The sequence below is a fragment of the Xenopus tropicalis genome, chromosome 2, assembly GCF_000004195.4.
Source record: "Xenopus tropicalis strain Nigerian chromosome 2, UCB_Xtro_10.0, whole genome shotgun sequence".
Lineage (NCBI taxonomy): Eukaryota > Metazoa > Chordata > Amphibia > Anura > Pipidae > Xenopus > Xenopus tropicalis.
In genome coordinates, this window is record NC_030678.2 from 153,691,218 (window position 1) to 153,717,964 (window position 26,747).

General features: G+C 38.6%; 1 protein-coding gene across 1 annotated transcript in view; it reads left to right on the top strand.

The window, feature by feature from the left end:
- rxfp2 (relaxin family peptide receptor 2) overlaps positions 1-26,747 on the top strand; it is a 65,027-nt gene that overhangs the window by 32,040 nt on the left and 6,240 nt on the right. The window contains exons 7-16 of the mRNA XM_012958212.3: positions 482-553; positions 654-725; positions 1,858-1,929; positions 5,630-5,701; positions 8,862-8,933; positions 10,835-10,906; positions 12,461-12,529; positions 15,204-15,275; positions 22,443-22,672; positions 24,522-24,932. Coding sequence (XP_012813666.2) covers positions 482-553; positions 654-725; positions 1,858-1,929; positions 5,630-5,701; positions 8,862-8,933; positions 10,835-10,906; positions 12,461-12,529; positions 15,204-15,275; positions 22,443-22,672; positions 24,522-24,932 — 1,214 coding nt within the window. The remainder of the gene's footprint in view (positions 1-481; positions 554-653; positions 726-1,857; positions 1,930-5,629; positions 5,702-8,861; positions 8,934-10,834; positions 10,907-12,460; positions 12,530-15,203; positions 15,276-22,442; positions 22,673-24,521; positions 24,933-26,747) is intronic.

The window sequence follows — 26,747 nt, forward strand, 5'->3', positions numbered from 1 at the left end:
CCTGGAAATACCACACTAAAGCCATACATAGTAAGATCGTGGTTGCCAAGTGAGCGGATCTTCTCCCGATATGCCCCCTACAGGCAAACAATCGAATTAAAATGGTGGGTATAGGCACCGTCGTGTCCGTCCCTGATCTGACGGAAAACCTGCCCAAGCGAGATCTGGATGATTTCAGCTCAGATGTTGGTCAATCAGGCCCATCTTTCATGCCCATATACAGGCAGATAAGTTGCGGAATGGGTCTAAAGGACTGATATCGGCAGCTAAAATCGACCTGTGTATGGGCGCCTTAAGCCTTTAGATCAGGAACAGCAACGTTTTTCTGCACACACTAATTACACCTTACTTTAATCACAGTGACAAAATGCTCAGGAAAAAAAGAGTGCGTTCCCTACTGGCGAGAAGTCCCTGGAAAGCAGCTTGTAGTCAGTGTAGGCTGCAGCCATTCGCTTACAGAGATCTTCTTTTTCTGTTGCAGTTACCTGAGTAACAACTGTATTAGTTATCTACAGCAAGGAATATTCAGCCACTTGCGTGAACTAAAATGGCTGTAAGTATGAAATCGTTTAAATTTAAAGTACAATTAATATCAGGAGAGGGCAAAGAGTTGCCTTGCTGAATTGTTTCAGTTACATTTAACTTTCTTCTAGAATCCTGGATGAGAACCCAATAATTAGAATTTCGCAGGATATTTTTGCTGGATTAACATCCTTGTTTTTTCTGTAAGTAGCATTTCATTATATATCCATTGCGCCAGATATAATTAAATAATTGTAATACCTTGTGTTAAGCTTTCTTGGCTGTATGGACTTCTGTCTATCTAGGTGCTCCCTGGAAGCCCCCCATTACATTTGTTATCCCTTCTCTCTTGCATTGGTGTTGGAGGAAGGAATGTATATTGGGCTCCAGGGGTTCTTAACTGCATAATGCAATACTAACTTAGTACAATCAATCCATTTGAGGCAGTTTCACCATGTAGTGACTTCCGATAAAAGATATGCAAGTACCAGTTCCAGGTGTACCAGCAAGGAGACTTGTAAAGTCTTAAAAGTCTTGGAGTCTGTCATGATTTTTATGGTGTGCTTTAGCAAATAATTCACTCTAACATTTAAAATTTTGATCTTAAACCAACAAATGTATTTTTGAGCTGTAATATTGGTGTGTAGGCGCCATCTCAGTCCATTGTGCCTGAGTCTGAGCTTTCAGAAGGAGCCAGCGCTACACATTAGAACTGCTTTCAGGCAACCTATTGTTTCTCCTACTCCCATGTAACTGGAGGAGTCCCAAGCCGGACTTGGATTTCTTACTATTGAGTGCTATTCTGATACCTACTGGGAGCTGCTATCTTGCTCCCTTCCCATTGTTCTGCTGATCGGCTGCTGGGGGGGGGGGGGGGGGGGATGGGGATATCACTCCAACTTGCAGCTCAGCAGTAAAGTGTGACTGAAGTTTATCAGAGCACAGGTAACATGGCTGTGGCACCCTGGGAAATGAAGAATATGGCTAGCCAGTCACAGTCACTATTTATTGGGCTGGTGGGGGGCTGTTTGGGCCTCTGTGTACTTGAAGTGCCAGGGCCTATTTTGAATCCCAGTCCAGGCCTGCTCTCCCAGGCAATACTGGAGTATAACCTGAAAGAGCTACCTGCAGTTTATCAATCCTCATTGAAGCCAAGTGGTTCAAGTGGCACAATCATGCCCCACCCAATGGATATCTAACATATTAGCCTCAAAAGGAGAAGGGATGCACATTATTATTTTTGTTGGTGGGTGGCACAGGCTGTTTGCTTTTTAGTCATTGTGTTGTATTTGTATGCTGTCTAAATAATACCAATTTTAATTGTCTTCCATTTAGATCAATGATAAACAATTCTTTGGAAGCCCTTCCTCAAAGGTTGTGTGCCCAGATGCCACTTATTAACTGGATGTAAGTGACTAAGGTGATTAATCAAAGGCTCCATTATGTGTCCCTTGCAGGAATGACAATGTTAGAAGTGCATACATTATTTTTCCATGCTATGTAAAAAAAAGCAATATATATATTGTGCTGTATATTGCTCTGTGTTACTGTATGTTGTATGCTCAGTTTCATCCATCTGATAGAAGATACCCATATCATTTTTCTGGCATAATTTGGGTCTCCATACCTGATACCTTCTAATAAAAAAACATTTAAACATTAATTAAACTGAATAGGATTGTTTTGCCCCCAATAAGGATAAACTATATCTTAGTTGGGATCAAGTACAGGTACTGTTTTATTATTACAGAGAAAAGGGAATCATTTAACCATTAAATAAACCCAATAGGGCTGTTCTGCCCCCAATAAGGGGTAATTATATCTTAGTTGGGATCAAGTACAGGTACTGTTTTATTATTACAGAGAAAAGGGAATCATTTAACCATTAAATAAACCCAATAGGGCTGTTCTGCCCCCAATAAGGGGTAATTATATCTTAGTTGGGATCAAGTACAGGTACTGTTTTATTATTACAGAGAAAAGGGAATCATTTAACCATTAAATAAACCCAATAGGGCTGTTCTGCCCCCAATAAGGGGTAATTATATCTTAGTTGGGATCAAGTACAGGTACTGTTTTATTATTACAGAGAAAAAGGGAATAATTTTTAAAATCTGAATTATTTGATTAAAATGGAGTCTATGGGAGATGGCCTTTCTGTATTTCAATGCACTCTGGATATCGAGTTTCCATATATAAGATCCCATATACATGGGGGAGCACTCACCAAACAAAAACATTGCATGCCTGGGTGTAAGTACAGTATATAACCAATCTCTCAACGATGCAGTGTTTTTATTATTCAAACATCATACAGAGGTCCGACGTTTTGGTCCTATCTATCTTGCTATCTATCTATCTGTCTATCTATCTATCTATCTATCCATCATCTGTCTGTCTGTCTGTCTGTCTGTCTGTCTATCTATCTATTATCTATCTATCTATCTATCATCTATCTATCTATCTATCTGTCTATCTATCTATCTATCTATCTATCTATCTATCTATCTATCTATTATCTATCTATCTATCTATCTATTATCTATCTATCTATCTATCATCTATCTATCTATCTATCTATCTGTCTGTCTGTCTGTCTGTCTGTAATTATAGTAAAGCCAAGAGCTGCTCTACACCTAGAAAGGTTTTGGTAAGGACAAAAATAAAGTGGTTCCAACAACAATGGGCAAATTTATCGAAGTGTGAAATTAGAGCTTACAACGGAAATTTTTAAAGTGGGCGAGTGTTAAAAGTGTTCACTATTTGATAAATATGCCCGTTCCATGTTTCCCTGGGACTGTGGTATGAGTAATGACACGCTCATTGGTTTATTGATGAGTCTATGTTCCCTTCAGTACAGCCTCTATTAGAATTAATAGCCTGCATTAACAAATTTGCTTCCTTATGGCGGAATGGATAAAAAAGCCGCCTCAGGGGAATGAATGGGTGAACGCTCATCTATAGGAGCCCTAAGGGCTTCATATCAAAGCACTGTCTGATCTCATATTTATTAGTAAGAACAAGGCATATCAACACAATAATTCATCTGGAAACAAAAGATTGTGCTTCTGTGAGTAACACTTTATGGTTTTGACTGTGTTATGAAACAAATGCCACTGCCATGTTGGCACCTTTGCCCCTATACTGCATGAAACACAATCATAAATCCTGGGTCTCCAGAGATGAGGGTTTTATTAAATTTGTGACCCATAAACAACAGAAGACAGGAACTGTCTAGACAGACACAAGTAGCAATAGTACCTGGCAGTGGGACTTTGTTGTACATAGACTCAATTGCTCGGAAATCTCTTCAGTTCTTCAGATAGGCAAAGCCGGCAAAGGAATATTTTGCCCATAATTATTAAGCTGGAGCCCAATTTGCTTTTAAATCAATGTTAATAAACTTTGTTTGCCTACAGACGCTTTATAATGAATACACACAACAGTGAGAAGTATTAACGTAAACAAAAGTCAATAAGATTTAGGTGTTCTTGCTTCAAACTAATGGAAGAGAAAACCTTTTCAGTTTCCCACTGGAATTGCATTCTTTAGTGACAAAGTGACATATAATAGCCATTAAGCAAGAAGCCTCATTTTCTTCTGGTTTTACAAGATAATAAAACAAAGTAACCTTGCAAAAAGTTTTTAGGATAATTTCCCTACTTGTGTGAATTGTTAATTTTCAGTAGAACTCTACTAAGATGGAGAGAACCATTGTACAACTTCCAGCATTCTCTGTCATCTAAAGCCCCTGACAGGGTTCTGGAAACTGTAACGGCAATGATTCACAATGTGATTCCATACGTCCGCATTCATATTTGTCTTCCACTTGCACTTCTGTATGGTTGCATTTGATGCACCTATTGATTCAGGAGAACACTGAAACTAACACCACCTCTGACCACGTGCTAACTCCAGGTTACCCTCAGCACCCCATGTCAATTACCGCAGTTCACTTGCATTGAAAGAATAGGCCACACATGCTCTATTCGCACGCTGAACACTAGAAATTACTCCAGACAGACTTTTTTTTCAGCCCAATTTTCAGCCCAACTGCCCCCCATTCGTGATAAAGCGCACATGCAGTCAGGGTTGGACTCGGCCAATGCAGTCCAATCCATATACCAACCGTAGACAGTGTGGGGAAGGGTTTTTTCTTTGGAACTGGGGGGATGGCCCCCCCGCATCAGTCCCAGAGGGCCCTGGACACCCCAGTCTGATCCTGCGTGCAGTTGCCTTAATTATGGCTAAATGGATGTGATTGCAGTAGGTGCAGCACAATTGTGCCAACAGAATTGCCCCTTCGGGACTGCAATGACAAGAGGGAGCTATTATTATTATTATTTATATAGCGCCATCAAGTCACACAGCGCTTTACAGAATAGCGGGGTACAAAAGACATAACAGTTAACATGTACATATAAACAATTCACAAAAATGGCAGTTACATTGGATGAGGATCAGAGACACTAAGGGGAGGGCCCTGCTCGCAAGAGCTTACATTCTAAAAGTAAGCATGTATATTAAATGACCCTGTAGTATAATGTATAGTATATCAATTTTCAATTTTTGGTGAAAATACTCCAGTTTTAACTTTCACCTTTAGTAAATTTGCCCCATTATGCCAGCACATTCCCTGGAAAAGGTGATGGTTAAATGAATCTACATCCTCCCGCTGGCTGTGCTTTCCTACTGGCAGTTAGCCTTCTCTTTCAGTAATGATGGGCCCTTGCACACATATTTCCACTCTCCCCCATATTTGAAAACATGCCTAATTCATATCGGACCTGGGCATATGGGGCTCATTAAACATTTAAACCTAGGGTGACTGACTTGCCCTTGAGCCAGTCCTGTTCGTCCTATGTCTCTAAATAATAGGATACATTCACGTTTAAATGTAATTCAGAGTATTATTGATTGGTCTTCCTATTTTATTTTTTATGGCTTTTTGCTTTATCTGTCCTATGCTACCTTTCAGCTTACAATTTGAAATGCTATCTGGTTGCCAGAGTCACTGACCCTGCCTTCATTCTCATTGTTACTTCTTATTCTTATTCTTACTTTTGCTATTCAAGCCTGCCATTAATTGTATTTTATTCTCCCATAGGGATTTTGAAGGTAACAGAATAAAGACTTTGGAGAGCTCCAGCTTTGTGACATGTAACGAGCTGACTGTTCTGTAAGTTCCTTTTGTAGCATGCATTGTGTGTCAGCAATTGAGTCTCAGGCAGGGAAAGGCATATCTCTGTGCATAGCCGCACGTGGAACTAATACTAATATAGTTGGCTCTGTTCTTGCAGTCGGTTTTTACTTGCTGCTGTAAATGTGCAATCATTTTTCATAGTTAAAAATTGTCAGAAACCTGCAATCAAGTTGTGACTTACAAAACTAAGGTGGCAGTAAAAGGGACCATTTAGAGGGCAAGTTAAACCTGAGAAAGGATTAGGAATGAAATGATGCCATCTATACAGCCAGAGGCATCGTTTCCAGGGCAATGAAGATGTTTGCTCTTGAAGTGTAAAGGCGGCCTTACACGGGCAGATATAAGCTGCCGATTTGGGCCCTTCAGACCGATTCAGAAGCTTATCTGCTTGTGTATAGGGCCCTCCGACGGGCCTACCCTACTGATATCTGGTCAAAAATCGAGCAGATGCCGACCAGGCAGGTTTGATCTTTGAGGACTGCATTATATAGCATTATATAGGGCTGGTGCTCCTGTTAGGAGAAAACTGAACCAGCAGTCTTTGCACCGGGCGTGGGATTTGGAAGAACAAAGACAGATGGAAGAGTATCACCCCCTCACAGCTACCCGGGCTGGGGTGGTTTTCTCCTAACATTAGCCCCAGTCTGTGTTAAACGTAAGCAATGAAGTGATTTTTACCTTTCCTTCGCCTTTCCGTTGCTCTTTAACTTATATCAGTACGAGCGTCCCAAACTGACGCCAGTCTGTATGCACCCTGCAATGGCGACTGGTTTCATACTTTCCCACAGAAGCCATTTGCAGAAGGCTGAGAGTCGGGACCCTCTTCATTTGGTTTATCTGCCTTATAACTGCTGAACTTGTGTTTTGCAAAACTTGACTGATCTAAATGAACCATTTTTGGGTGAAAGTTAAATGTCAGCAAAATTAATCAGTTCAGCCCCTTGAGTTAATTCTTGGCAGAAGTTCCAGCTGCAAGTCACTTTGGATCAGCCTGCCATTGCCTCTGTGCATATCGGCCCAAGCTGTGCCTGGCAAGGTGTTTAATCATCAGATATAGAAAGCAGCTTGACTTCCTTCCTAACAACTCTGTTAGCTCAAAGCATAGACATTAGGGCAATGACACACGGTACATTTTGTCACCCGCGCATGAAGTCATTTTTGAATAATTACGCAATTTGAGTGTTTTATCAGAGACAGTTCTCAGTGTTCCCTAAGCCAAGGTATTTTCTGGCATCTTATAGCTGGGACAAAGCATGGGAAACAAACGCACTGTATGTCATTGCCTTATACAAAGATGCACTCAAAGATGCAATTGTAGCATCATTACCGCCTTAAACTCCAAGGTCTGTCCTTCTCGACATTGAACAGACCTGTTTAAACCTCTCAACAATAGCAAACTGGTTGATCATTAGCAAGTCTCTATACCATAATGCCAACATTTTACATGAAAAATGCAGTGTGCAAAGAGCAAAAAAAAAGGCAGCAAAAGGCATTTTTTTGCACTTTAAACATTGCATTCTGCCTTTGCTGGATTGCCACAGGACTCTGGGACCCGTTTTGCAGCACAGAGACCTATGGCCAGACCTTTGAGTCGAGCGCTACCTGCGCTAGGCATTACTTTGACCAAGAGGGCAGGGAGGGGCACATAGACACCCTTCTAACTTGTGCGGATGAGCAGGTTAGATTTAGAGGGAGGCAAGGAGCAGAGCATGGCTTTCCTCGTGGCACAAGTGCCGCTTAGATGAGCCCTAAGGGATGTGCTCCCTGAGCATTCTAGCACTTGTGCAATAGTAAATGGCCCCATAATGTATTTCCTACCGTCTCTTTTAATGTATATTTGCAAATTATGCAGTTCTCTAAACCACTGATAACCAGTGACCTTATCTCAAAGGTATCAAAAATATACAATTTACTAGTTAAAAACCCTAATTATCACTTTTAAAAACACAGGTAACCTGGGAAAGGGAAACTAACACTGAACTGTCCCTGGGTGATTGGCAGGAATTGTGGGAGAATGCTAACAACATATACCAAAAGCATTAATAAAGCCATGCTATGTTGGTATCATACTCAAGTTAAATAAGGGCTGGAGGGCTGCGCAGCATGGATACCTTTCTCTCAGTGGTGTAATTACATGGCGCCTGGGCCCCCTCACAACAAAAACATTTGGAGGGACCCAGCACACTGGGCAGCTGGGGAGGGGGAATTTCTATACCATAGAGCAGGGATCCCCAACCTTTTTTTACACTCAGAAGTCTTTATGCTTTCAAAACTTGTGTCCAAGCCAGAGATGTAAAAATGGGTCCCTACATTGAGGCAACTGGGAGCAACATTAAATGGGGTTGTGAGCAACATGTTGCCCCCAAGCAACTGGTGGGGACCATTGCTATAGAGAATGCAGACCTCATGGTTCAGGCCCCGGGCCCTCCAACAACAGCAGGGTCTGCTCCCTCTATAGTTACGCCACTGCTTTCTCTGAACATTTTTAGTGTGGTACATGGGTCTGTTTGCATAATGTTATTTCCCTTTATTTAAATAAATAAATTTAAAATGATCTTTATTAAAGGAGAAGCAAGCCCCACTCACTGCCAGCTAATGAGCCCCCTCCCTGCTCCCTCCCCGCAGAGTCCATTTCAGTGAACAGTGTCTCTAATGGTAAACTGACCTAGACAAGCAGAATAGCGCAGCGGAGCTAGGGGCGCCATCTTCTGAATCTTTGTGTTCTCTTTGAATCAGTTCAGCAACATGGAGCCTAAAGATACTCCAAAATAACCTTCAACTGCACATGTGCCAACAAGCTCCATGTCGCCGAACTGATCCGAAGAGAATGCGAAGATTCCAAAGATGGCGCCTACTAGCTCTGCTGCGCTATTCTGCTCGTATAGGCCAGCTTTACTATCAGAGACATTCACTGAAATAGACTCTGCGGGGAGGGAGTAGGGAGGGGGCTCAGTGGAAGGCAGAGGATATTTTCTGGGGGGGTTAGTTCTCCTTTAATCTACAGGAGAATAGACAAGAAAATGAATTTAAACAAATGGAAGATGCAAACAAATCCTGCTTTTGTTATGTTAAATACAGTATTGTTTAGGCGATTGGCAATAAACTGAAATAACTTTCCCTTTTATTCCCCTTTCAGGTTTCTACGTGGAAATCAGATCAGCTTAGTAAAAGAAAATATATTCTCCTCATTAAGAAGCTTAGCAGAAATGTAAGAAATGTATCTACTGCAAATGTACTGCAACTATAACTCTGCTTCTCATAAAATATACAAATGATAATGCACGAAATTGTATTTTTCATAAATAATTCACAATTATCTGTGTGCTTGTAGGGGCTCGTCTGCTAATGAAATGCTAATGAAATGCACAAAACTATGATTTCATTTGAGTCTTGTTTTAAATATTCTGCTGCATGATCTTTAAAGGGATACTGTCATGATTTTTATGGTGTACATTTTATTTCTAAATGACACTGTTTACATAGCAAATAATTCACTCTGCCATTTAAAATGTTATTCTTGAACCAACAAATGTATTTTTTTAGCTGTAATATTGGTGTGTAGGCGCCATCTCAGTACATTGTGCCTGAGTCTGAGCTTTCAGAAGGAGCCAGCGCTACACATTAGAACTGCTTTCAGCTAACCTATTGTTTCTCCTACTCCCATGTAACTGGAGGAGTCCCAAGCCGGACTTTGATTTCTTACTATTGAGTGCTATTCTGATACCTACTGGGAGCTGCTATCTTGCTCCCTTCCCATTGTTCTGCTGATCGGCTGCTGGGAGGGGGGGATATCAGTCCAACTTGCAGCGCAGCAGTAAAGTGAGATTGAAGTTTATTAGAGCACAGGTCACATGGTTGTGGCACCCTGGAAATGAAGAATATGGCTAGCCCCATGTGAAAAATTTTAAAAACAGATTTTAATGTAGGATTCTGCTGGAGAAGCTCTATTAACTGATGCTTTTTGACAAAAAACAAACAAAAAAGCATGTTTTCCGATGACAGTATTCCTTTAACCAAACCATCACCTCCTTCCCTTTCTGCTGAAGTTTGTTGATTACTTCTTTCCGCTGAATAGTTATGACAATATTTTGTTTCATCTCCATTCCTATGGTATATATACTTATTATTAAATCTCCTTTGTACATCAGATATATGTAATCTCCACTGTACATCAAATATGTTCCATCAGGGTAAACTCCCAACTAATTATCTTGTTCCATTTGGCAATATAACCAACCAAAACCCAAGCTAAGAGGCTTAGGATGAGAATCATTTTCCAGCTTGCTGCAGGAGCTATAAGAGTGGCGATGGTCTGTTGCCAAGATGTTTAATGTAGAGTTTAGAGCGCAAGGTTTGTTCCTTTGAATGTTAGTTGGGAGCCATATGATGTAGCCGGTGTAGGATTTAGATGATCTATCGGCTTCTGCTGACTGAAGATTGTTCCAACATTCTCTTCTTTTCTTTTTTTGTCTAAATCTGGACACTGTTATATTTTTGGTGCAGCAATAATGAATTCTCACAAGATTTTATGAAAGGCCATTTTCCTCTTAAAGAGAAAACATACCCCCCTTGTGATATGAGCTCATTCAGTTGAGCTTCAAGGAATCCAGAAGAACCCACCACAGTAACCAGGGTGGCCAGAAAACATACAGCTAAGCCAAAAGGACCCCAATGGGTCAATAATGAAATAATTATTGCCCATATCCCTTAAATTAAAAATGAAAAAATAACCAAATATCTTTTTAAATCATTTATCTAACGTATTGGTTCAATCATGACATTAAGGACATTTTTTCTGTGGCCTCAGTGTGGAACAGGTTCATAACATTAGTTATATTAACATGGCACTGGCACTGGGAAGCCCTATTTGTTTCCCTGCAGACAATGAGTTACAGAGCAGAATTTCCCATAGCAACGGAGAACGCACATCTCTACTAATTACTATCCTACATATTTTAATTTATGCTATAAATAAAGCAGCAAATGTATGAAATTAGTGCTGGGAATCCTGGGGGATTTGGTTGAAATCTGAGGTTTTCTATGGGCAATTTTTTAAACAAAAACAACATAAAATTCCACAATTTATTTGCGTGTCTTTATTTCTCATAGAGACCTATCAAACAATTTAATCACCCGCGTGCCTCTCTCCAGTTTTAAAGAACTGAAGCACCTCCAGAAGCTGTAAGTTGAAATGGATTGTTTTTGTAATGTAGAATAACCGAAAATCCGATATCCAGAAAGCTCTGAATTATGGAAAGGCCGTCTCCGATAGATCCCATTTTAATAAAATAATTAAACATTTTTAAACAGATTTCCTTTTTCCCTATAATAATAAAACAGTACCTGTACTTGATCCCAACTAAGATACAATTACCCCTTATTGGGGGCAGAACAGCCCTATTGGGTTTATTTAATGGTTAAATGATTCCCTTTTCTCTGTAATAATAAAACAGTACCTGTACTTGATCCCAACTAAGATATAATTACCCCTTATTGGGGCAGAACAGCCCTATTGGGTTTATTTAATGGTTAAATGATTCCCTTTTCTCTGTAATAATAAAACAGTACCTGTACTTGATCCCAACTAAGATATAATTACCCCTTATTGGGGGCAGAACAGCCCTATTGGGTTTATTTAATGGTTAAATGATTCCCTTTTCTCTGTAATAATAAAACAGTACCTGTACTTGATCCCAACTAAGATATAATTACCCCTTATTGGGGGCAGAACAGTCTTATTGGGTTTATTTAATGGTTAAATGATTCCATGATTCCCTTTTCTCTGTAATAATAAAACAGTACCTGTACTTGATCCCAACTAAGATATAATTACCCCTTATTGGGGGCAGAACAGCCCTATTGGGTTTATTTAATGGTTAAATGATTCCCTTTTCTCTGTAATAATAAAACAGTACCTGTACTTGATCCCAACTAAGATATAAATAATCCTTATTGGGGCAGAACAGTCCTATTGGGTTTATTTAATGGTTAAATGATTCCATGATTCCCTTTTCTCTGTAATAATAAAACAGTACCTGTACTTGATCCCAACTAAGATATAAATAATCCTTATTGGGGCAGAACAGCCCTATTGGGTTTATTTAATGGTTAAATGATTCCCTTTTCTCTGTAATAATAAAACAGTACCTGTACTTGATCCCAACTAAGATATAATTACCCCTTATTGGGGGCAGAACAATCCTGTTGGGTACAGGTACTGTTTTATTATTACAGAGAAAAGGGAATCATTTAACCATTAAATAAACCCAATAGGGCTGTTCTGCCCCCAATAAGGGGTAATTATATCTTAGTTGGGATCAAGTACAGGTACTGTTTTATTATTACAGAGAAAAGGGAATCATTTAACCATTAAATAAACCCAATAGGGCTGTTCTGCCCCCAATAAGGGGTAATTATACCTTAGTTGGGATCAAGTACAGGTACTGTTTTATTATTACAGAGAAAAGGGAATCATTTAACCATTAAATAAACCCAATAGGACTGTTCTGCCCCCAATAAAGGGTAATTATATCTTAGTTGGGATCAAGTACAGGTACTGTTTTATTATTACAGAGAAAAGGGAAATATTTATTTTTTAAACTTGAATTATTTGATGAAAATAGAGTCTATATGAGATGGCCTTCCCTTAATTCAGAGCTTTCTGGATAATGGATCCCATACCTGTACAACTCTATTATGAATGTCCCCTGTAAAATATCTGAACTTTACTTGCAGCAACCTGGGATGTAATCCTCTCTCTCTCTACACTGAGCAATTTGAAAGTCTGCAACATCTTCAGTCACTGTAAGTTAACCCTAAAGTTCCTAGCTTTTTATATTTCCTTTGTTCCTTTGTTTTCTTAATTTAAATTTTAATTAAACTTGATCATTGTTGTATTTATAAAATTTCACAATAATGCTTGAATCAATCGTACAAAAATTTCAAGTTTACATTCAAAAATCCTGCATTTTTCGAGCCCCAGACCTACTTGGGGTTGGACACTTTAGCTTAGGCTAAGCCTGACTTTAACTCCATTTGTCATATTCCTGTTAAGACTTGTTAAGCTGTTATTGCCTTTTTGGGCAATTGTTTAGTAAATTACACAGATTTCCAGTTACAGGTGCAACCTTTAGGAAAACAATGTAGAGCTGCCATGGTTCAGCTGAAGGGATTTATCATTATGGGCTATACTGTAGGTCTTGGGACCTCTCCTTAACAGCAACTCTTCTTTGTTTGCACCTCTATTATTTTTAAAAATATGGGACAGGGTATCTGCTTCTAAAGGGGTGTCCAGCCTCTCTCACTTACCTGCATATATAAACCATATATGTCAAACACAAGGCCCGGGGGCCAAATCCGGCCCACCTGGCTGTTTTATGTGGCCATTGGTGAGAGTGTCTGACCATCCAGCCTCATCAGTTTCCATTTTCCTCACATAGTAACCAAGACTAAGAGGTATATTTATCATGCTGTGTAAAAAGTGGAGTAAAGCATTACCAGTAATGTTGCCCAAGGCATCCAATCAGCAATTAGATTTTAACAGTAGCAAAGCATCTATTGGCCGCGATGAGCAACATCACCGGTAATGTCTTACTCCAATTTTTACACATTGAGATAAATATACCCCTTAGTATCTTACTGAGTATATTAATAAAAAATTTGGCCCGCGACTTAGCCTGTGTTTTAGATTTCGGCCCCCTTATGTGATTGAGTTTGATACCCCTAGCTTAAACCATGAAAGTAGTTTCCATTATGGGCAGATTCTGGGTGGTTACCACAATGCTACACATTTGTTTCACTATTGTTAATAAATGGTTCTACAACTGTGAACAATACAGAGATCCTTAGGGGGGAAATGCCAGAGCTAAGTGCCAGTAGAAGTGCCACCTTCCTACATCTGTTTTGTTATTAAGAGGTACAAATAATTGTTTCATACATATACATACAATGGACAACATTCCAGTGAGATTACATGGAGATCTCTATATGTAATTAAGTGAGGGAATCTAAAATTAAAGGTCAAATTTACCAACAGACAACATTTATAGCACATAGGATTTAATCCAAACAAATTTCTTCTCATGTAGTTCAAACAATTAATATAAATTACATACTATAAAAATTGTTCACTTTGTCTCAGGTTTCTCAAATATCTGCTGCTATGGGGATAATGGAGTCTTTTAGCCAGCCGTGGTCAGGATTCTATTTGTGGTTTTTATTAAATATGCTAGTGTTGGAGAATTTAAGGACGCTTGCGGGAAAAGAAAGCACTCTTGAAAATGAAAATTGATAAATCAGCTTTCCTGTATCCTTATATATAAAATCTTTATCATACTGAGAATGATTCTGGGTATTTACATTACTTTATTGTAGTAAGTCATTAGACAAAACTAGGGATGCACTGAATCCATTATTTTGGGATTTGGCTGAACCCCGAATCCTGCACAAAAGATTCGGCCAAATCCTGAACTAAATCTAAATCCTAATTTTCATACACAAATTTGTTTACAAAGATCATTTTCAGCTCCCACGTTCATGTGGTGAAAAGTCATGTGATTTCAAGGATTCGGATTTGTTTCAACCAGGGACTTGGATTTGGGCGAATCAGAATCCTGAACTGAATGCTGGATTCGGTGCATCACTAGACAAAGCACAAATGAGAACTCCAAGTTTGTGGTTATTTGGGTGATTTGGCAACTTTAGTATAAAAATACAAGCCCCACCTTTATATTGTGGCTCTGATATACGGCAAATATAACGCAATAAACAAATGCACCCATATGGCATACAAGCTAAAATGCACCAATATGATGCACATGGACCTGCAAGAAACATGCACAGGGGAAAAACATAATTTGTTATAAAATTAAAGGAGAAGGAAAGGGAAAAACTGAGTAAGCTTTATCAGAAAGGTCTATGTAAATACAGCCATAAGCACTCACAGTAATGCTGCATCTATCAAAAGAAACACAGGATTTCTTGTCTCCTTTTTTGTAAACATGTTGTTCGGGTGTCTGACTTCCTCTCTCAGAAACATCCTTCATTCCCAGGCCAGAGTCTGCGCAGCTCTCTCCCCTATCCTGCTGCCCCCCATAAGAATTCACACAATTCACTCCCCCTCCCTTAGGAATGTGTAATCTGAGCTACCAACGGCTAGAGCTGCAGCAGGAAGCTATGAAGACCAAGCTAAAATGGCAGCTGCTATCTTAAACAAACAGAGAAAGCTTCTAGGGCTCTTTACTCAGGTATGGTAAAGCTTTCTGCAGAATAAATATAGCGTTCTAGGTGGCACTAATGTGGCAAATCTATGCCAAAATGGCTTTCCTTCTCCTTTAATGCTTGTTATTCCAGTTTTACACTGATAGCCTATATCTAATATCTAACAAGTGACTTGTTAGCGTTTGTCAGATTATTTTTGCTGCTATACAATCCGAATGATGCTCTTTAACACTAAATGTAAAATTGATGTGATTTTTAGAGACCTGGAAAAAATCGAAATTCCCAATATAAGCACAAGAATGTTTCAGCCGATGAAGAATCTTTCTCACATGTATGTATGTATGTTTGTAACAAAGCCCATTACTTACATTTGTATAAGTGCTATAGCATGTACCACGCTACTGTTACATCTGTGATAAATGTTTCCAAGGCTATTTTATGGGGAAATTGAAATGCCGCACCCCAAGTAATCAGCAAAATGGCGCCACTTCCTGTATGAGTTCCTGTTTTGTAAATGTAACTAAAGCAATTGGGCTAATAATGAAGTGATGAGGACAATGTAATTGGAGTCAAAGCAGGTCAAGAAGGACAAATTAGAAGTCTCCAATGTTCCTGTGTTCATTGGTTGCCTGAACATCCAATACCATGAACCAAAATGGCTAAGACAACCCATGCCACCCCTCCACCATAACTGCGTGGTGATAAAGGGAGAATATCATCCAGAAAAAAAGTTGTTTTTTTATGGGTAAAGTTATTTTTATTAGTTGCAAAACACTCTTTTCCAGTAAGCCTATTCTAGCCATTTATATAGCAAAAAAAATAGGGACGATCAGTGACCCTAATCACAGTCTGCAAATGACTTGCAATGGCCCAGTGTACCAATGCCAGTAAATCCCATTACAGAGATGTTGGTATAGCTTCCAATTTAGAATTATGCATCTGTAAGTTCTGTAGGAAGCAGGGATCTGATAGTATTAGAAGCTGAAGCAACAAGGGTTAATAACATTATGGCCGGAGGATGCAGGCATTGGTATTTAGATGGGTAAGATGTAAGAAACGGTAAGATGGCAATTTATTGCTGGCCTATTAGGGTGATGGAGAAAGCCAGCAGCAGGTAGAGACTTGATGGAAGTGGCATTATGTGTATAAAACTGGCACAAAGGGTGGTGCTTTACAAACAGCCGTTATCCCCCTAAAATGACCATTAATGTGATAATACTGTAACTATGTCATACGCTCAGTGTTTCCATGATTCTCTCATGTACTGCAACTGATGCTTTTATTTAGCAAAATGATAATTATCATTGCAAATACGATGCAGTAGGGCTCCATTACTATAGGCTGGGGGCTTGAACCCTGAAGGGAGCAAATTTGAACCTCTTAGACCTCATACAAAAAGCCCTTTTCCTTCTCTTCATTGCAAACATTCTGCACCTTGTACCAGAAGGAAAAGACTGCGACACCAACAGGCACAGCAGAGCCAGTACCCAATGCTACTTACAGATGAAGTACAGGTCCAACTGGTGCCTGAGCCTGGGAGTAACATACTCACCAGGGTGCACAAACCATAGTCCTTTGCTGCTGTTTCTCTTAGTGTTGTACTTGTGAAGTAAATAAGCACTAATACACATATATATGCTAAAAACTGAAATCAAATATTCTGCAGTTTGTGTGAAGCAATGAAATATGTGTTTTTACACAACTGTTAAGCAATATTGGACCAGTTAACTAGGAATATAAATACCTACCCCTTCCCATTTCCAGCCAGATTGGCAAACGTGCAGTATGTGAGCTTAATTGAAATCCTTATATCTCACTCTGCAGGGCTAAAAACATTTAATTGATTACAGAATATAGTAAATCTAATCTTAGCTACTCTGATACTTGTAAAGGAATCAGTTCAGTCACCCCTGCATGGGTCATTACCTGTATGTATTAACACAAATAAAACTTACAGCAAACTTTATACTTTAAAGGAACACTGTCATGGGAAAACATGTTTTTTTTCAAAACCCATCCGTTAATGGAGCTTCTCCAGCAGAATCCAGCATTGTAATCTGTTTTTTAAAAGAGCAAACAGATATTTTTATATTTAATTTTGAAATTAACATGGGGCTAGCCATATTCTTAGTTTCACTGGTGCCCTCAGCCATTTGACTTAAAGAGTAAAATCTTGCAGATATGAGGGTAATAAAAATGATTTTTACTATCACACTCAAACTACACCTACTAATATCACCATTGCTTTTGGCCAACCCAACTGAAACTTTCAAGCGTGATGATCATTAAACAATATCTACAATACAAAAAAAACCCTGTCTGGATTGTCCACCTAATACACATGTACTAAAAACTGTACAGAACATTATATAAGTACATGTACGTCCAGCTTAAACCCTCCATAGTACTCCAACGTGAGTCCTGTAACACTATATATATCACTATTATTTATTGTATATGCTGAGGAAACAGAATCATTAAAGGAACCGTTTAGTGTAAAAAGGAAACTAGATAAATAGGCTGCGTAAAATAAAAAGTTGTTTCTAATATAGTTAGGCAAAAATGAAATCTATAAAGTCTGGAGTGTGCAGATGTCTAACATAATAACCAGAACACTACTTTCTGCTTTACAGCTCTCTAACCTCTTAGTTAGTTGGAGACTTGAGACAGGGCCACATGGGACATAACTGCTCAGTTAGTTGGCGTTAGTATGCAGAAGCAGTTATGTCCCAGTTGAAAGGAGAAAGTTGAATTCTGGCCATTATGTTAGACATCCGCTCACTAACTAAATTAACTAACATTTTCTTATTTTGTGTAGCCTATCTATTTACGCATGAACAGTTCCTTTAGGTTCTTCCATATTTTTTCATATTTGCATTCTCTAGTGTAGCTGAGCCATCACCCCTCATAGTGGGATAATCATATGCTTCAAAATAAGTGGGAATAATAATACCAATTATGCAATCGATTCCATGCTTTTTGTTTGCTGACTTGATTTCAGCTTTACAACACTTTTTTAAGTAGATTGCTCCATAGATTGCTTTCCTAAAAGAAAGCATTGAGGAAATAATGGTTTATCGTTTTTGTATGTTTTTGTCTCTATAACTATTGTCCAAATCTGTGCATCAAAGTCATTCGTTTTATAGTGGTAAAGTGGGCTTTCTATAATTTGGTCTTTGGTGGCTTTTTGTCACACATATAACCCTGTGCCTGAGTGCAGTGAGCCCTTCCATGCCTTCATAGTGATCAGTGTACTTGTGCAGGTATGGGACCTGTTATCCAGAAAGCTCGGGGCCTGGGGCTTTCAGGAGAAGGGATCTTTGCAAATGTGGATTTCTATAACTTAAATCTGCTAAAACATAATTTAAGCATCAATTTAACCCAATTGGATTGTTTTTGCCTCCAATAAGGATTCATTATATTTTAGGTGGCCTCAAGTACAAGGAACTGTTTCATTATTATGGAGAAAGGGGAATCTATGGGAGATAGCCTTCCCATAATTCAGAGCTTTCTGGATAACAGGTTTCTGGATCACTGGATACTGTACTTGATTATTTCAAAAGCTGTGATGCTTTGAGGCCTCACCTCTCTTCACAAAAGCAGCAAATGTTTGGAATTATAGCAGAAAAATAAGTCCTTTCAATAAAAACCCAACAAAGAAAAGGTCAGGACAATATTTTTAGAAGAAAATGTTCATTTGGAAAACTCTCGTCACCCCTCGTCTGTCATTATTCTGCACAAGCAGAGGGGAATATTGATTGGGTTGTTCCAAAGGCAGAAAAAAAACTTTGCAATAAATTGTATTTGTCTATTTCATTAAGGTACTTAGGGTGACATCTTTGGAATAAGTTGATTTGGAACTTGACACTGCCATAAGGTTTATAGCATGATTTAATGTGCCACAGAAGTGCCCAGCAGTGAGTGGGTAACATCTGAGGAATTGCTCCCTGGTTATAGGAAATCAATCCTTTCTGCCACTTAGTCACTGATGGAGACATTGGTCTGTGATTGCTTTGTCATTCCACGCATATCCTTCCCAACCAAAATTACCATTAAGTCAACTCTAATTCTAATGAAGATAGTGATGTTTAAAGACAGTCTGTGATTGATTAGTGGCTCGAAAATAAACTTGAAATAGAAAGATCACATTGATGCCGAGCAACCCCTTTCCAATCACTATGGTCACTGATCCCTGCAAAGTAAAGATTGCAGAGAGACAGTAAAAACTTACAAAAAACCACAAAAGAAGACAAAATGAAGAGCAGCTGCAAAGTTGCTTATTTCTGTCTATGAGTTTCTAAACATTCGCAACAACCAGACAAAAATTAGAACAGCAAATTTCCAAACAGCATAAACAATGGCTGTGGTTCAAACACCGGCAGTTGAAGTTGATATGGCTGTAAATTCTGGGTTCGGTGCCCCCCCCAAAGTATAACCAATTCAAAGAGAAACAAATCAAATCAAGCAGTAATTAGCAAACTGCAAGTGCTTTTAATTAGCAGTGTAAGTGCACTATGTGTTTTGGGCAAATCCCTCTCTAAATGTACAAAGTGCAAGGCATTATAGGATTAAAAACTTTCCTATGAAACACAAACCCCAATATACGTCTTAAATGGATAGTGTCAAATTTTATATCAATAATTAGTCCATTATAGTCTATAAGTCCATCATGATTGTGTCTGTCTTTTCATTTCATAAATCCATCTTGATTGGGTGTGTCCTATACTTGGGCACCTGTCCATGGAAAACCTCCGTACTGGCAGAATGTAGCCTGCCTGGGAATGCATAAAACATGTAGGCCACGTATGCCCAAAATGACCCTTATTGTGTAACGCCAGCCATTGGCTACTGTACAACATAATAAATGTAGTAGTGTTACCTTACACGGCAGGTAAGGTGATGCTTTTCAGGAGTAGCTGCCCATTGGCACCTAAAGAGAGAAGCTTATATAAAAGATTATTTAAAAAGAATAATTATAAAAATAACTTTAAGTTGTTGTGATAATTCATACCTTTAGCAGTTGCTAAAGTTTAACCCAGTGACCTCCTCTCGGTGCACTTACACTGCTAATATAAACCACTTGCAGTTTGCTAATTACTGTTTGGAGCTGTTAGTTCGTTATGAATTCATTTCCAAACAACATCTTGACGTGTCATCTGCTCATCATTTTATCTGTTCATATCTTTATTTCTTTCTATTTTTTTGCTTCCCACCTATCCCATACTCTGGCCTTTGCTAAATATTTAGCAATCCTGCTGCGGTGTCAACCATAATAGGATAGCAACTCACATCTATTGTATTCCCAATTGCTTAGAAATGATTTCAAATTAATATTTTTTTTTATATATAAATTATATCAAATCAGTGACTAGAAAATATAGTGAAGTCTTTCATCTTTTCTATCCACTTTTCCCTATAAGGGTCAAGACACACAGAGCTACTAGTAGCAGCTACTTGTAGTGGCTACTAAAATAGACAATGCTGATAATTTACTGATAATTGTCTCTACCTGTGTTTAAGCAGAGGCAGTTCTCAGTATTGTCTATGGCAGGGTATTTTCTGGAGTTTAGTGGCCATGAAAAAGTAGCTGCTACTAATTAGCTCAGTGTGTCTTCACCCAAAAGAGCAGCCATTAGGGCTCTGGCACACGGGGGAGATTAGTCGCCCGTGAACAGGGAGTTAATCGCGGGCGACTAATCTCCCCCGTGTGCCAGAGCCCTTACGGTTTTGCAGAGATCTGTGCAAATTTTTCACAACACTATTTTCCATTGCCGCTAGCAATTGATAATAGATGTCTATAAAATCACTTGGTTGCAGATTAGACACACTAAAAACTTCTGGGGAGGTAGGAAAAAGCAAATCTTCTCAATGAGAGACATTTGGATTGGGTACAAGAATAAGACCTTGCCAGAAGTCATCATACAGGAATTGTTACTTTGTAGATTATTCCCAATCTATTTACTCACATAAGAACTTTGCTTTATTGGTTGTGCAAACAGCCCCATAAACATCCAAGGTGCGTATTTCTTCAGATTAGTTGGACTGCGAAAAAACCATGTTCTTTACATATAGATTATAAAAGATGTGTAGCCTGCAGGAAAACCGGAAAAATGTACCCAAAATACAAATAATGTTCTACCTACAGGTTAATTAAAGGACAAAGTGTAAGTGATGTCATTATTTAATGGGAATGGAATTAATATCTTTACTAAGGCCAAAGGGGTTCATGTAGAGCTCGAGGGCAAGTTCTGTACATGTTATCAAATAAGCAGAGTTTTGTCGGAGAAATCACAGCAGATAAAACAGTGTAATGATTTGATACAATAATAGTTGCCAACATCAAATGTAATTGTGCATTTATTTGGGATATTAGATGTTCCAGATATCATAAAATAGCCCTGGTGAATCTTTGGCAGAAACCTTTAAGTTAACCAAGAGCAGCTGAGAAAGGTCTAAAAGTTTATATTGTTAGTCCTTCAGTCTTTCAGTTCAGCGTAAACAGTTGATTATTCAAGAAAACATTTACACACAGGTTATAGAATATGTGCTATGTGTTATGCAACGCAGATCATTATACAGTATATGTACAGACTGTTTTATTAATAATATTAGGCAACCATATTGCTTGCTGTGCCAAGAGAAAACAACCCCAGATTCCATTTTTTGGCGACTTTTAGCTCTAAAAAATCTTGATCAGAAAAAAAAAATTGACCGTTAGTAAATGGCCCCCATAGATGGAGTATTTCTGAATCTGGAACTGCTGTAGTTTTGTCACATAGTAAATCTCGAAAAAAGACAACTTTTTTTAGCAATTTTTAGAGGTAAAAAATTTAGACCCGAGGACCTATTTGATCGTAAATCCCTTTGTAATTGTGTACCAAATAATAAGGCGTTGTATTCTAAAATACGAATGAGCAAACTAACGTTTTTCTATGCCACTGAGCCGCCCATAGGTGGATAAACTGGTGACTTTATAAGGCTCTGACTGCTATGGCTACACCTGGGCCATTGCATTGCGCAGTCTTTTGTGACACATGCTACCTTGCCTTTTATTTACAATAATTAATAACTAGCAATGTATTCTGTTACTATCTTTATTTTATTAATTAATATTCCCATTGTGCATACTGTGTAACAGAGTTTGTTAAAGACTGTTGGGGTTATGTAATAAAAGCACTAGGTTTGCCCAGGAGCAGTAACCCATAGCAACCAATAAGATGTTTGTGTTTAAACAGGTGACCAGTAAATGCTACCTGCTGCTTGATTGCTATTGGTTACTGCTCCAGGGCAAACTTTGTGCCTTTTATTACATATGAGGCAAATTTTTTAATGGGGTTATGTGGTATCAAAAGAAAGCTGTTGCTGGAGTGCATTCACACTAGTTGCTAATTTATAATGTTTAATTATGTATCTTTTACAGTAAATATCTAATTTATCATGTCTTTATTTTAACACCTTTCTGAAAGAAAATGGTTTCCTTTCTTCTCCTCATTTGTAGATATTTCAAGAAGTTTCGATACTGTTCCTATGCACCCCATGTGCGTGTCTGCACCCCCTTAACAGACGGGATATCGTCTTTTGAGAACCTTTTGGCAAACACCATTCTCCGGGTCTTTGTTTGGGTGATTGCTTGCATCACTTGCTTTGGGAACATCTTTGTTATCGGAATGAGATCCTGTATCCAATCAGAGAACAAGACACACACAATGTCAATAAAGGTCCTGTGCTGTAAGTACCCAATGAGGCGCCAGTATTTCCCACAGTATTTCTGATACTAACATTGAGTTTTGCTTCTCAGCTGAAGAAATGCACATTATATATGAATATATGCAAGGGGTGAAATTCATTCCAGATATAATTAAGATGATAAATTCGTATGGTTAAATATTTATTCCGAATATGATACTTGGCAGTGAGGGGATCGTTAAAGCCGATCGTCCAAGGCTGCTTAAAAAATGTTAATCAGATTTTATAGTAAGTTCTTGAATATTCTGCAACATTTGCAACTCACGTGTAATGTTCCCGACTTTACTGAATTTGTGTTTACGGGATAGATTTTTTTAATTATTCATATCTGCCCAATTCCTTTTCAAATCATTCTTAGATAAAATAGATAATATAATAATCTCACAGAGAAAGGGGAACAGGGCACTGCATTATATAAAAAATGAACCTGAAAAAAAAGGTTTCATATAAAGTACAGGTATAGGACCTGTTATCCAGAATGCTTGGGACAAAGGGTATTCCAGATAAGGGGTCTTTACGTAATTTGGATCTCCATATCTTAAAAAAATCAATAAATCAATAAAACATTAAATAAACCCAATAGGACTGTTCTGCCCCCAATAAGGGGTAATTATATCTTAGTTGGGATCAAGTACAGGTACTGTTTTATTATTACAGAGAAAAGGGAATCATTTAACCATTAAATAAACCCAATAGGGCTGTTCTGCCCCCAATAAGGGGTAATTATATCTTAGTTGGGATCAAGTACAGGTACTGTTTTATTATTACAGAGAAAAGGGAATCATTTAACCATGAAATAAACACAATAGGGCTGTTCTGCCCCCAATAAGGGGTAATTATATCTTAGTTGGGATCAAGTACAAAGTACTGTTTTATTATTACAGAGAAAAAGGAAATAATTTTTAAAATTCTGAATTATTTGATTAAAATGGAGTCTAATGGAGATGGGCTTTCCGTAATTCGGAGCTTTCTGGATAACGGGTTTCCGGATAAGGGATCCAATACCTGTATAGGGAAAAAATCCAACGTGTTTCAACCCTGTATAGAGGGGTCTTTATCAAAGCCTGCATTAGTATTTTTATGCATGGGTCTTTGACAAAGACTGTATGGGGGTTGAAATGCGTTTTTCCCTGTGACTATAATCCTATGGGACTTACACATAGCCCCCTTACAGCAAGCACCCTGCTTTACAGTTTTTCTCTGGATTGCTATCCCAACATCCCAGGGCAGATTGGCTCGAAGGGAATCAAACTTGGATCCATACAGTACAAACAGGAAGTGATGTAAAGAGAGATATCCAAGGAATAATTCTAAGTTCTTCGTTTGGCCCTCAATTTTTCTTTTTGTTAAAGTTTTTGAATGGTTTATCTTCTTCTTCTGCTTCTCTCTCCAGCTTTCAAATGGGGGTCACTGACCCCAGCAGCCAAAAACAACGTTCCTCTGTGAGGCTACAATTGTATTGTTATTGTAACTTTTAATTACTTACCTTTTTATTCACCCCCCTCCTAATCATATTCTAGTCTTTCGTTCAAATGAATACCTGGTTGCTAGGGTTATTTATCTTAATAATTCAGAAACCAAAAATAACAAAAAATGAAAAAATGAAGACCAATTGCAAATTGTCTCAAAATATCACCCTCTACATCATATTAAGAGTCATTACATATATATATATATATAAATATATATATACTGTATATATAGGGTTTATAACCCCTTTAATACTATAATCTTCACAAGTCTTATTTTCATTAACCATTCTGTTTGGTGCCCTGCATATCCCCTTAAATATGAACAGAAATGTCTACTTTAAAAACGTTTCTTTCAATAGGTGCTGATTGTCTGATGGGAATCTATCTCTTTTTCATTGGAGTGTTTGACGTGAAGTACCGAGGACAGTACAAGAAATATGCGCTGCTTTGGATGGAAAGTCTCCAGTGCCGAAGCCTCGGGTTCCTGGCAATGCTCTCTACTGAAGTCTCCGTTCTGCTGTTGACCTTCTTGACTTTGGAAAAATACCTTGCTATTGTTTTCCCATTCAGTAATATTCGACCTGGAAAACGCCAGACGCTAATTATCCTTATATCCCTATGGGCAGTTGGATTTATAATAGCCATTGTTCCATTTTGGAATGAAGACTTTTTTGGAAATTACTACGGAAAAAATGGAGTTTGTTTTCCACTTTATCCTGACCAGACAGAAGAAGCTGGTGGGCAAGGATACTCCCTAGGAGTGTTTTTAGGTACGTTTTGTTGCGATTAGAAGTAGTTTATAATCACCATTAGTACAGCACGACCGTTAATTTACTAAAAGAACGCAATGTACAAAACATTGGCCGAATACTCCATGTATTTATCCACAATGCAATAATACTTCCCAGATCTCCAGATAGTTTTGTCCACCACAACCACCACATAGAGGTGCAAAGGTTTGCACTGGTTAGTAAATTGCATGCATTGAGCTCCTGCATGGGAAGGGACGGCAAGCAGTCAGGACATACACTTAGCCCCGCCCCCCCCCGCTTTGTTTGTGATTCAACTGGCGCAGTCCTATAGGCACAATATGGGTAGGGAATCCTGGTCAAGGTTAGTTTGACATTTGGCATTAGATATACCAGGTAATGTAAAATCAGAAGGTTCCATTTGTTGTGGTGCTAGAGGGGCTGTACACACGCTTGTTCAGCACAAGTGCAAAGAATAGGGCTTGAGTTTAAAGTTTTTTTTACTTTTTAATTTATTATTTCATTAGCAAGTAAAAATCAAGCCCTTTTCAGGAAACCGAAGCTACTGCATGTTTGGTCCTTGGTTTAGTTCAATAAACTTCCATGAACCCTTTCTATACAATATACACTGATATAATATGATTTGGTATTATCTAATACTCTAATGGAATCTTGATATTAAATATACATGCATATACAATCCAGCATGATTGCTGCAGTGAAAGGGAAAATAACCAGAGAACTAGGGTAGAAATGCTGTACATTATGTTTGGGGCTTCTGTACCAGCCCAAGGCAACCCCAGCCCTTTAGCAGAGAAGGTCTGTGCCCCCAAAGATGCCCCAGTAGCTCCCCATCTTCTTTTCTGCTGATTCACTGCTCTGTGCTGCTGTCACTTACCTGAGCTTAAGGGCCCACTCACACTATACTGTATATATAGAATATAAATGGCACACTATACTGTATATATAGAATATAAATGGCACACTATACTGTATATACAGTGGAGGAAATAATTATTTGACCCCTCACTGATTTTGTAAGTTTGTCCAATGACAAAGAAATGAAAAGTCTCAGAACAGTATCATTTCAATGGTAGGTTTATTTTAACAGTGGCAGATAGCACATCAAAAGGAAAATCGAAAAAATAACTTTAAATAAAAGATAGCAACTGATTTGCATTTCATTGAGTGAAATAAGTTTTTGAATTCTACTCAATTAGTCAACCTCATTAAGGACACCTGTCTTAACTAGTCACCTGTATAAAAGACACCTGTCCACAGAATCAATCAATCAAGCAGACTCCAAACTCTCCAACATGGGAAAGACCAAAGAGCTGTCCAAGGATGTCAGAGACAAAATTGTAGACCTGCACAAGGCTGGAATGGGCTACAAAACCATTAGCAAGAAGGTGGGAGAGAAGGCGACAACTGTTGGTGCGATTGTTGGAAAATGGAAGGAGCACAAAATGACCATCAATCGACCTCGCTCTGGGGCTCCACGCAAGATCTCACCTCGTGGGGTGTCAATGATTCTGAGAAAGGTGAAAAAGCATCCTAGAACTACACGGGAGGAGTTAGTGACCACAGTCACCAAGAAAACCATTGGAAACACATTACACCGCAATGGATTAAAATCCTGCAGGGCTCGCAAGGTCCCCCTGCTCAAGAAGGCACATGTGCAGGCCCGTCTGAAGTTTGCCAATGAACACCTGAATGATTCTGTGAGTGACTGGGAGAAGGTGCTGTGGTCTGATGAGACCAAAATAGAGCTCTTTGGCATTAACTCAACTCGCTGTGTTTGGAGGAAGAAAAATGCTGCCTATGACCCCCAAAACA